Here is a 13,046-nt window from a genome sequence, read left to right as displayed (position 1 = left end):
TAAATGTGCTTCACTCTTCATCAGTTGTTCAGATCCAAAGTCAATTCTACGATTTAATGTATTTATTGCAGTTACAAATCACTTCTGGTATTAACTTCTGTGTGTGCAGGTGTGTGCATTTGTACACAGAAACATATACACATACATATACATAATATATACATACTATATATATGTATATATATGTCACATCATTAACAAGTGACAATATTTGCAGAGTGAATTGACAAGTTGTAAGGGGATTAAATAAATGTTTTCAAATAGTATACAATCTGTGAAGTCTTTATGTAGTGAAAGATTAAGGACTTAAAAGCACTAGCAAATCATTAGGAACTTACCTAAGTGTATACATTCCATTTTTTTTATTATATTAAAACGGGTAAGAATGGAGTATTTAAAGTTTGGGAATAAAGTTGATAAAAATATCCTTTTCAATTTTTCCTTTGATTAATCCAATCTCTGACATTAATTTAAAATTGCTATTTTCCATTCCAGACTATTTTGAGAGAAGCCAACCTGTTTTCCCCAAATTCAAGCGTCAACTGGCCTTCTACATTTCTGTACCATTGCTTGCCATCATTATTATTATTGTTGGTTTAGTAAAGCAGAATAACATAGGAGAGCTTTGCTTGAGAAGAGAAACTGAAACCGATAGGTATATATGTGCAATATATCTACTCTTATTTTATTTAATGAGCTAAGGAGCAATATTCATCTACATGAACAAAATCCAAGTCTACAGATGAGGTAATAGAAAGAGCGCCAAAGGACTACTATTAAACAGGTTTGATGTCTATGCTGAGTCTTTGAATCTTAGTCATCTCTCAAGTAAGAGGAGATAAGTTGGCCAAGAGTATATTGTAATATTACTTAGGTGTGTGGTGACAAATTTGCAATGTTGTCCAATAGGCTTTTATCAGAAAGGGAGCTTGCAAAGAATTATTAAATACAAATCACAAACATCAGGCCAACTGGCAAACATCTGTATTAGAAAATTTTTCTCAGTTACAAACAATACCTTGAATTTGCTCTTAACAATATTTATTGCCTTAAATATTGATGTCACTAATTTGTAAAGCTAGTCATTTAGAGAAACGTAGTTAGGGAGATGTGTTACTAGAAAAATTGTATTTAGCTTCTGAAATTTTCTTTTCAGTTGTAAATCTTGCATACAATGCTGTTATCTTAAACAAATGATTTCATTTCAGAATACTTGAAATTATTCTATATAACCCTAAGAAACAAGATACAACAATGGCTTCCCAATGTGCATAGTCCTTTAGGTATATTAATGAATCAAATCACCATATTATTGGGTATCAGTTACAAAATATTTAAACGTCCTTGAGTTCCTTTACATAATTTATGGTATTTTGCCACAGAAGTATTTTCCTCTTATTTTACTTCTGAGATTGATAGGTGAAAAAAATCCACAAAATTGCTTTATTATAGTAAGAGGAAAGAAATACTTAGAAATATTTAGAAAATTAGTGGGAGGTTTTTTATTTTTTCCAAGAGAACTGTAAACTTATCTAAGAAAGTAAAAATAATTAAGTTAGATAGTACCAAGAAATAGAGGTGTTTACAACTTGTTGTCTAAGATCATTTGGTTCAAATATACAACATTTTTGTACCCAAGTTAAAAGCATAAAAATGATTAAATATATGCTACCGTGTGAATATTATATATGTAAAACAAGACTTCTCAATACTATTCAAGATTTACAACATGATTGTTGGATGTTTTCCAAATTTAAATTAGATTTTTTTTTTTTTTTTTTTTTTTTTTTTTGCCAGTCCTGGGCCTTGGACTCAGGGCCTGAGCACTGTCCCTGGCTTCTTCCCGCTCAAGGCTAGCACTCTGCCACTTGAGCCACAGCGCCGCTTCTGGCCGTTTTCTGTATATGTGGTGCTGGGGAATCGAACCTAGGGCCTCGTGTATCCGAGGCAGGCACTCTTGCCACTAGGCTATATCCCCAGCCCCATAAATTAGATTTTTAATTGTTACATAAAAGCATAAAACTTGTACATGTGGTGTTTTAATGAACTATTTTGAATGCTACTCTATGATTTTGGTTTTATTTGGCTTGATGAATAAAGGAGAGCACAGAGTAAAGTCCTAAACAAATGTGGGCTTCAAAATATGAATGCTTTCTGGGCACTTGTGGCTCACATCTGAAATTCTAGTTATTCAAGGGTCTGAGATCTGAGCATTGATGTTTGAATCCAGCCCCCTCAAACAAAGTGGAGACATTTTTGTCTCCCAACTAATCAGTAAAAAGTTGAACATGGAGGTGTGGCTCAAGCTGTAGAGCATTAGGCCATGAGCAAAAAAGAGTATAGTCTTCACATGATCATTTAATTTTCAAATTTAAAATTCTCCCCAGTTTAAAACAAATTTTCTTCATTTTTTTGATCCAGGTCAGAATACAGCAATAGTAACAGCAAGATATCCTCCATTGAAAGGTATGTGCTTATCAATGTGATGAAATCACTCCATATTCTATATACTGATTTCCATTTACAGATACTAAATGAGTAATTTATAAGTGAACAAATTTGTTTATAATATTCCCTATGGTTTTTACTGTACGCTGTTTTAAAATAATGAACAACAGAACTGGATTGCAAACATTGTCAGTCAGCAGCTCTGTCCTTGAGTCATCTGAAGGGAAGATGTTAGTTATACATGTGTGCTGGCAACTGAAGCATACAAATTGTGACCTATTGTCATTAGCATTGAGAAAGAGCATTTATGTTTTGATGACAATTTACTATAGTGAAAGACTTTGTTATTGAATTCGATTTATTGATATTTTATTGAAATTTACACTTTACATTTCCCTTAGAGAGACTGAATTTGTTTTTTATTTATTTTTTGGTGATACCCTTATCTAGCTTAGGTACCAAGAGGATGCTGGTCTTGTAGAATATATTCGGTCCTATAGTTTGGAAAACTTAAGAAGTATTGGTTGTAACTACTTGGATGTTTGATAGAATATAGTGATAGATCTATCTAGTTCTGTTTCTTTCTTTGATGGGAGACTTTACATTTCCAATTTTTTTATAATTCAGTCTTGGTAAGCGGTATTTTTCTAGAATTTTTCTGTTTCTTCTAGAGTACCTAGATGTATATTTGTTTATGTTACTGATGAATGATACTTTTGATTCCTGAGGCATCTGCCACAAGTCCACCACTTCCATTTTATTAATAGCATTCAGTAGTTGTACAAATAAATGAGGTTCACTCTGGCATCTTGTATGCAGATAATGTATGTTAATGACATTCACTCTTTCTACTACTCTCTCATTCCTCCCTTCACCCCATGTCCCATTACATATTCCTGAGAATTCTTCTACTTTCATGACCTCTCCCAAACTCAATAGATGAGATAGAAAATGTAAGTTACTAGTCTGGCTGATCTCACTTCACAAAGCCATCACAAGTACATCCATTTTCTTGCAAAAAGTGTGATTTTGTTTTGGTTTATGTCTGAATAAGAGACCATACATAAATACACTTTGTTTATTCACTTATCTACAGGTATCTAGGCTGACTGACTGGCTTAGCTATGTAAACTTTACTTCCATTTCTGATTTTACTTACTTGAGTCTTTTTATTCTTTGTCTACCTAAGGGTTTGTCAACTTCATTTATTTTTTTCAAAGAATTAGTTCTTGGCTGGGAATATGGCCTAGTGGTAAAGTGCTCGCCTCATATTCCTGAAGCCCTGGGTTTGATTCCTCAGCACCACATAGGTATAAAAAAGCCGGAAGTGGCACTGTGGCTCAAGAAGTAGAGTGCTAGCCCAGAGCAAAAAGAAGCCAGGGACAGTGCTCAGGCCCTGAGTCCACGCCCCAGGACTGGCAACAAAAACAAAACAAAGAATTAGTTCTTTGTATTATTAATCATTTCATATGGATTTCTGGTTTCAGTTTAATTCCATTCCTATTTTTTGTGTATGTGCCAGTCCTGGAGCTTGAATTCAGTGCCTGGAGTCTCCCTGAGCCTCTCAGTGGCTCTACCACTTGAGCCACAGCACCACTTCCAGCTTTTTCTAAGTAGTTTATTGGAGATAAGAGTCTCACAGACTTCCTGTTAGGGCTGGCTTTGAACTATGATCCTCAGATCTCAGCCTCTTGTATAGCTAGAATTATAGGAGTAAGCCACCAGCCTCTGCATTCTTCCTTGTTATTTCTTTTTAAGCTAATCATTTTGTATTTACTCTTTCCTTCATCTGTTTCCTATTAAGGAATAGCCTCTGGATTCATTTGAAATCTTCCTTCTTTTTCTGTCCTGTCATTTTCCATCTCAGTACTGCTTTGGCAGAAGTGAAACTGGTGTTCACACCAAAACTGGTGTGAACACCAATCTTGGGTGAAAAAGCTAAAAAGGACAAGGCCCTGGAGTTCAAGCCCTAATATTGGCATGAGAGGAAAAAAAAATAGTAGAAGCTGTTCTTAGTGGAGGTGTGGCTCAGGTGGCATAGAACAGGCTTGAACAAAGCTAAGGAAAAGCATGAGGTCTTGTGTTCAAGTCCCAGTACACACACACACACACACACACACACACACACACACACACACTTTAAAGCTATTCTTTAGAGAAGTGGGGCTCAAGTGGTATAGTACTAGCCTTGAGCAAAAAAAGCTAAGGGAGAGTATAAGGCCCTGAGTTCAAGCCCCAGTACCAGCACAAAAGAAAAACTATGAAAGAAAAGAGAACTGTTTTTGCATATCTGTTGTGGTTTGAATACTAACTATTCCCCACAAGCTCATGTATCATGGGGGCTCACTTGCCAGTTTGGGAAAGTGATTGGCGATGTGGAGGGCTCTAAGAGCTAATGGAATAATTACTTAATGGATTCATACAAAGGTGACATTATTGGGAGCTGTGAATCCTTTTTCAAGAAATTAATTTCCGTTTCTTTGAGGTAGAGAGTTATTTGTATCCCTTTGATGGTCTCATGTTTTCTGTCCATTTCATGTCTCTTAGCTTAATGTATGTCCAGTAGAAAAGGAAACTCTTAAAGTTTGTGAGTGAGCTTCACTTACTTGCTGAAGAGTTGCAGGGTACTGGTTGGGAATGGTTTGGGGTTCACAAACTGACAGAATCTTGGTACAGACTTTTCAGCCTGATATAATTGTTGTTAACAATTTTCAGCATAGGGGTATTCATAACTGTGTATGTATGTGTGTGTACATTTCAGTTAGTTACAAGTGCTATTTCTTTTATATTCTAGATAAAAATTATTTTAAATATTGATGTTACAGGGTTAGAAATGTTACGGGGTTTGAGAGAGGGGAGTCTCTGACCCTCCAAGAGCCTACCACTCAGAGACAGTCTCAAGCAAAACGATGGGTTTATTGGTGTGGGATGTCGGGATCTGAACGATCCCCTTCTCCCCGATCCCACGGGGAGAATGGTAACCCCAAAATCTATGAAAGAGCACTCAGCCTTGCCCTCCGCCGGCGGAAGGCCAAAGGCGTACTCCCATGGAATTGTGCTAAGTTGAGGAAAGGTTGCTGAAGCCTCCCCTCCCCCCAGTCCCCTCACATGTTACCAAGAGCAGGGGTGAAGAGGAAGGCATCAGGGACATGCTGCGGTGGTGGGAAGCGTCTCAAAGACTTTAATATGGAAAGGCACTTATATAGAAGTAATGGCGGGAAAGAAAGGGGGCTGGCCAAAGGGCCAGTCATAGGCTAAGGACCATGTCCATCAAGTGACATCACGAAACTTCCTTTGTGGGCGGGACAACCCCATCATGGTGGCACGCACGTGTTCACCTCCCAGGGGGTGGAGGCCAGAAGGTGGGAGGGACTTCCATTGTCCCAAGGCTGGTGGAAGGGCAGCCTTCCCAAGGCCATAATAATCCCCAACAATTGGGGAAGCAAAAAGTGGGTTGAGCAGCCAGGGACACAGCGTAGACAGCACTCCTCAAATTGGGGTTTATAAAGGTAAAAGTGTAGCACAGATGCAGTGGCTTGACGCAGGTAGAGCAAGCAACAAAGCAAGTGTGGCACAGATGTAGGAAGTTGACGCAGTGGGGAGAACAAGCAACAAACAAGTTAAGCAAGCCATTTACAGAAGCAGAATTTGGGGGTCAGGTTGACCTAATCTACTGCCCCCAACATTTCCTACCATGTTTCCCTAATCAAGATGGAGTCAGCTCTGCTCCCTACAACAATTGAGAATGGATTTTCTCAACATGTTATTTGTTGAAATGAATATTTTGCAAATGTGGATATGCAAACACTTCGTGTTGTTGTAGAGCTGTCTCCATCTTTATTAGGGAAACATGGCAGGAAATGTTGGGGGGAATAGAGCGGACTCCATCTTGATTATTAGGTCAACCTGACCCCAAAATTCTGCTTCAGTAAATGGCTTGCTTAACTTGTTATTTGCTCTACCCCCTGCGTCAACCTCCTACATCTGTGAACTTACTGTGTGTGCTCTGCCCCCTGCATCAAGCCCCTGTATCTGTGCTACGCTTTTACCTTTGTAAACCCCAATTTGAGGACTGCTCGGGGGCACGGTGGCAGCTCCCGAATCTGCACTGTGTCCCTGGCCAGCCTGCCCGCTTTTCAGGGGTGTAGTTTCAGCTCCCGAGTCTGTGCTATGTCCCGGCCAAGCAGTTTGCTTTTCACTTCCCCAATAAACCCATCTTTTTGCTTGAGACTGTCTCTGAGTGGTGGACTCTTGGAGGGATGTGGAACCTCCTTCCCCCACCCCCCCACCCCCGACCCCGTAACAGTGTATTTTAGGAAGCCACTGGTATTACAAAACGAAGTGTATCTGCAGTTGAGGTAGAAGATAATTGTTCTGGCTGGGATTAGTTTTCTTTTCATAAATTTTTAGCCTTCAATCAGCCATATCTTTTCAATTAATTGAATTAGAAGTACAATTAACTACAAAAGGGAAACACTGACATTTTGTTTGTATTTTTGTTTTTCTACAGCCACAGTCGGACCACGATGAACACTGTGCACACTATTAACCAACAAGAAGACAGTGTCAAAAGTGTCAAATAGTCATCAGGAATGGACCTGACAGAAGAAAAAATAAAACCAAGATGTCTCCCTTTTTTCTGCTGCACTTCTGAGGGACTAAACTGTGAAATAATAAAACATCTGTGCCTGCATTTCCTGATTTGTGTCTGGTGCTTTCATTGAATTTTTATTTCTAATTTCTACTTTGTCCATCGTAACTCACATATGGAAGAGGATCAAGAATCCTTTGAGAGAACGTGGAGATCTTCATCTCATGAAGTCTGTCTGGGCCAGCTAGTTCAGCCAGTTTAACCCAAGGTTAACATGATCCCCCCTTACTCAATTTGGACCTACCCATCTCCTTCAGAGCTCCTAGCCTCTATTGAGTCTGTAACTTGTCTCTGTTGCATTTATTCAGGTAGGATGTGAGTCCAGATCTTTATTATGGCTATGGCTTGCCATCAACATCGCATTCCTGCTTTAGTATACTGAGATAGCTGTTTACCAAATGTAGATTTTCCTTTAGGGCTAGTTACCTGTATACCTGTCTTTAAAGTCATGTACCTGATTATATATTCTTGGTGTTGATCAAATTTTATATAGGTCAGGCCACATACTAAAATCTACCTCTGATACTTAGCAGTGGTATGTCAGAGCCAGTTTATATTAGCTCAGGAGAGCAGTTTATTAACATTTTATCACTTGTGCAAATCAGTTGTTAAACAGCCATTGCAGACATTATTTCAATTTTAATAGATCTGAAAACCAGTCATCAAATTTTAACATTTCTTCATTATAGTTTACCTTTAGCTTTTAGGCTGTGGTTACTGTATATTTAAACTATTATGATGTGTGACTTGCACGTTCTCAAAAAGACATGAAATGGTAGCCTGGAATTGGCCTTCATTGAAACTGATAACTTATCAATCTTGTTCCTTTTTCTTCCCAAGAAAGACAGCTAAGTAACATCTATGAGTACTCACTGCCTCTGGAGAGATCTCAACTTTCATTTTATTTCTCTCAATATTCCATTGGAAATATTTATTTTCTCATCACATCTAATTTATCTGTAGCTCTTTCAGAATCATGATACCTTGGTTGCTGAGTCCTTGGTAAAATTGTCATAGTTTAGGATTAACCTTCTTTTCTAGCATAGATAAGGAGGTCTAGTTCAGACCTCCTCTGTTAATAAGGCTGAAGGAGCTGGAAGGAAGTGTGATGATTATACCACCAAAATATAAAGACTAACAAGTTACAGTCTAAGGACTTTTCCCTCATAGGTGTTGAAGTATAGGTGATCTGGAAAGGTCTGAGGAAAGGAACCATATGTAAGGCAAAAGTTTTCCACTTGTGAAAGCCTAAAGCAAGAAGAATAAATACTGAAGAGGCTCTGGGCCAACCCGAGTTTGGAACTTCTTACACAAATGCATTTCTGCCTCCACAACACCTACTCTGAAATGGTCAAAGGAGGTAAATGAAGAAAGATCTTCAGAAATGTGGAAGAAATAACTTTATCGGAAAGTATTTTCACTTTCAGATTTGAAAAGGGGATGAGATTCCATCTTACCCTAGTAAGCATAGCCATCAGCACAAAATATGCTGTAAGAGATTTGGGATAAATTAACACCCGCACTTTGTTAATTGAAATATAAGTTAGCGCAGCCACTGTGGAAACCAGTGGCTGTGTTTTCCAAAAAAAAATCTATAAATGAACCTACCATATCAAGCTGTACTTCTCCTGGACAGGTACTCAAAGGAATGTTATGCAATAGAGAGACCTTCACACCAATGTTTATTAAAGAATTATTCACCATAGCCAAGTTATGGAACCAGCCTAGGTGCCCAACAACAGATAAGTGGATAAAGAAAACATGGTATAAAATAAAACACAATGGACCTTTATTCTATCATAAGGAAGAACAGAATTAAGCCACTAATATTATAATTATGCAGAAAAGGTGGAACTGAAGATCATAAAGTTAAATGAAATATTCAGAAAGGTATATTTAACATGTTTTCTCTCATATGAAGACTCAAAACCTTACAAAATATGACATGAAAGAAAGACTATTTGTGAAGATGGAAGTGGTGGTGAGAGGAGCCATAAACTAAGGTAATGAAAATGTCACGATGAACATTCTAAGATGTTCAAATTGGAATAACGAAGCCCATATACCCAATAACATGAGAAGCATATCCACAGACATAAAAATGATGCACATCAGAACTATATTTTGGTTGCTTCACATTCCAATCAGAATGGCAATCACCAAAGAGACAGCCCCAAACAAGGGCTGGGGAGGATGTGGGAAAAAGGAACTCTTATACATAGAGGCTGGGAATGTAAATTCGTTCAGCCACCCTTGAAATCAGTACAGAGAGGCTGTTCAAACATGTAAAAGTAGATCTTGCTAGACCACGCTTGAGCTTTTGGTACCCAGAAGCATGTGACTCAGCACCCACTAGAGATACCTGCATAGCAGCACTATTCACAACAGCCAAACTGTGCCTTCATTATCGAATGAATCAAGAAAATGTGGCATGTACACAGTGAAGTATTATTCAGCTCTAATGAAGAATGAAATGTGTCATATGCAGGAGAACAAATGGAACTGGAGGTTATCATGCTAAATATGACATAATTTCTGTCATATACAAGTCTCTATCCCTTTTTAAAAAGGACATGAGTGTAAAAACAATGAACCAGTAAGAGGGGAGAGGGTATAAAAAGAGGCCGATGAGGTGAACATAATTGAAGCACACGGTGTGTGTGTGTGTGTGTGTGTGTGTGTGTGTGTGTGTGTGTTTGTCTGTGTGTGTGTCTGTGTATAAAACTAATTAAACCAATTAAATTTTGTAAAAGAAAAAAATAGGAGGAAAATAAGAAGAGTAATAGAGAGGGTAAATGTGACCAATATTTATGCTCTGAAATTATTATAATACAACTGCAATTAAAACTGTCCAACTAATATTTAGTAATGCTTCTGAAAATTTAGCACTGTTAATCAACCTGGATTCATGCATCTGGTCTGAAAAGAACTAGGAAACATGTGAGCATAGAAAAAGTTATGGGAAAGTTTATTAGGAGGGAAATATGGTAGAGAAAGAGCTTACATGGCCTAGACATGCCATGTGAAGAGGGTACGTCATTTCCTCATCAGCCATCTTCTGCCATAGGCCTTGGCAGTAGGTTAAATAGAAAGAATTGTGAGCAGGAGGTAGGAAGGTATGCAAGCCACAGGCAGGTTCAGAGATGACAGGAGTAACATTACAGTCAATTGTCTCAGGTGAGCACTTGTTATACAAGAGTTGTTCATGCAATTTCTGAATTACTAGAAGGCAACAGAAAGAAACTATTTCTTGACCCACCTTAGGCTGAAATGAAGCCTATTGTTGATAAAAAGTTCATCTTGTAACGTTTTATTACTGTGGTGGTCACAGAGGCTTGTCACTATAAGTTGGAAAGCTTAATTATGATGCTTGCTTTCTCAGCAATCCTGTAATTTCAGCCTCCATTTTAGATTCCCATTGCATTTCCCATAGCTCATGGCTAACATTAGTACAGAATCGTAAAGCAAGACAGAAGGCTGCTTTTTTCTCATTGCATGTTTTTAGTGCCCCTTGTTAAATATTAGATGGCTGTAGGTATGTGGGTTTATTTCTGCATCTTCTATTCTGTTCCATTGGTCTTCAGGCCTATTTTTGTTTTGTTACTATTATAAAGTTCGAAGTCTGGAATTGTTATACATTCAGCATGATTTTTTTCCTTCTGAATTACTTTTGTAATTAAGGGTCTTTTGTGGTTGCCTATGAAATTCTGGATTGTTTTCTTTATCCCAGGAAGAATGATATTGGTATTTTGGTGGTATTGCATTAAATTTGTAAATTACCATTGGCAGTATTGCCTGTTGCCTGATATTAATTCAGTCAATACAGGAACATTAGCAGTCTTTCCACTTCCTAATGTCTTGTTCAATTTCTTTCTTCAAGGTTTTATAGTTTTAGTTGGAGAAGTCCTTCACTTCCTTGGTTAGATTGACCCCTAGGGTGTTTTTATAAATTAAAAAAATTAGACTACTGCAAATGAAGTTCTTTTCCTGATTTCCCCATCTTCTCATTAAAGAAAAATCTACCAAAATCTAATTTCTGTGGGCTTATTTTATATCCTGCTACTTTCCTAAGGTTATTGTAAGTGTTAGGAACTTAAAAAAATCATTCATTTGTTTCCAAGCATTTCATCCATTTTGTGTTTTTGAGAGCCTGTTACTAGACAGTTATAATAACTATTAGCGAGGTCTTGCTGCTTTCCTTTCCCTGCTTCTTTGGTCCCTGCTCTGGTAACTGTACATCTGACAGTCACGAGTTTCTGCTAAGTCTGTAGCATGACTTTCACAATACATGATCTCTTGCTTGGTGAGCCACAGTGGTTTTAGTTTCATTTGTGCAATGTACAGTGTATCACTCTTCAATTGAAGCTAAAATCTTTCCTCATGGCACATGTGGCAATAGGTTGAGAATCCACCCCTTCACCAGGTTAGATGTGGGGCTCCTACCAGTGCCACATCTCAGCATGGTTGCTACGTGGATATTTCCTCCTCCTCTTCTTGGAAAAGTGTCACTCTAAGCAAGGTCTTTAGAAGTGGCAAACATAACACCAGTCATGTGGTATGGGGAACACCTGTCCCCCGGATCTGCAGGGGGATGTCCAGAAATTCAGTGTGGACTGAAGGGGAGATGCCTAGGATGACAGTCACTCAGTGGGGCTGTAGGAGGGCTATCATGGCATGGCCCATGGTTATGTTTTCAGGTACTATAGGGCAAGCACTGATTGTGGGAGAATAACTTCTCTGACCAGTGGGAAACTTAGCCTTGGCACAGAAGTTCTGATACCTTATTAGTGTTAGGTCCTATCCCTGAGGGCTCCATGCAGATGCCCCCACCTCATTAAGTCTCCACCCAGTTACCTGGGTAACCTGCAGACCTGGAGGCGGTTACCTCCCCTTTCCCTGAGGTCACATCCTAATTCACCTGGCCACACCCCTTGCCCCTGCCCTAGATATAAGGCAGGGCTGGGTGGGGGTCTCTCTCTCTCTCCCTTCAATCCGGCCATGGGTCTTTGGGTCACCTCCGCCACAGGCCAGCAGTTCAGTAATAAACTTTCTTTCCTGCCTGAATACCGCGTGGTGTTCTCCTTTACCGGCTACCTACTTAAAAAACCTAACAATTAGCAAACTAATAGGCCTATGGGGGAAAAAAATCTCCATTAAGGGTCTCTTGTGTTTGATGGCCTAAGGAAACCACCTTTGTCATGAGACTCTTCCCCTGTACAGAGCCTCCCTGGGGAGATTTGCTTGCCCAGCTGCTTTAGCAAAAGCTTTTCGCAGTGAATAGGGAAGTCTTTTCACAGTAAATAGAGAAGTCATGGTCAAAGATAGTCTCCAGGAAATAGTAGCTAGGTGACAGAGTTTTGCCTCGACTGGTTTAATCCTTTGTTTTGATATCAACAATCTTTGTAGTAGCCACCCTTTGTAATAGCAAAAACTTTTGCAACCCCCTCTCAGTAGCAACATCCACAACTTTTGTATTGAAATGGATATCATGCTGTATTAATATTTGCCCTTGAAGTTGTGAACTGATTTCTAACCCTATATAAACCCTGGCCCTCCTGAAATAAAGTGTGCATTGGTCCACTCGCCTCTGCTTCCCTCGTGTCCTGACTATGGTTGCAGTTACCCGGGTCCAACAACTGATGGCAGCAGGTATTAGGTAGGAGGCCTGCCTCAAGCCCTACTGTGGCACATCTAAGTGTGGTGGCAGTGATGGTGGGCCCTGGAGGTGTACCCTCAAACTCATTAGTTTGAGTTAGCAGAAGCCACGCAGCTGGGAGACATCAGGCTCCATGGTGGTAAACGCTGGGGGCAGTAGAGTGCATGATGAAGCTTGAGGGCTACATGCTCAATGAATAAACTTCTGTGAGCTGCGTATGGTCATCGACTGAAGTAAACTTACAAGAGCTGTACATTGTAATCAAATGCATAGAGATAGACACATTGTGAT

At 39.1% G+C, this 13,046-nt stretch overlaps 1 protein-coding gene across 1 annotated transcript in view; it reads left to right on the top strand.

The window, feature by feature from the left end:
- The window catches only part of LOC125339387 (disintegrin and metalloproteinase domain-containing protein 5-like), a 51,043-nt gene extending 44,012 nt beyond the window's left edge, over nucleotides 1-7,031 (top strand). Inside the window, exons 21-23 of the mRNA XM_048330525.1 lie at nucleotides 496-655; nucleotides 2,422-2,466; nucleotides 6,959-7,031. Coding sequence (XP_048186482.1) covers nucleotides 496-655; nucleotides 2,422-2,466; nucleotides 6,959-7,031 — 278 coding nt within the window. The remainder of the gene's footprint in view (nucleotides 1-495; nucleotides 656-2,421; nucleotides 2,467-6,958) is intronic.
- Nucleotides 7,032-13,046: the final 6,015 nt, after the last annotated feature.

The sequence above is a fragment of the Perognathus longimembris genome, chromosome 21 (genome assembly GCF_023159225.1).
Source record: "Perognathus longimembris pacificus isolate PPM17 chromosome 21, ASM2315922v1, whole genome shotgun sequence".
Lineage (NCBI taxonomy): Eukaryota > Metazoa > Chordata > Mammalia > Rodentia > Heteromyidae > Perognathus > Perognathus longimembris.
This window is presented reverse-complemented; position numbering and strand designations above follow the sequence as displayed.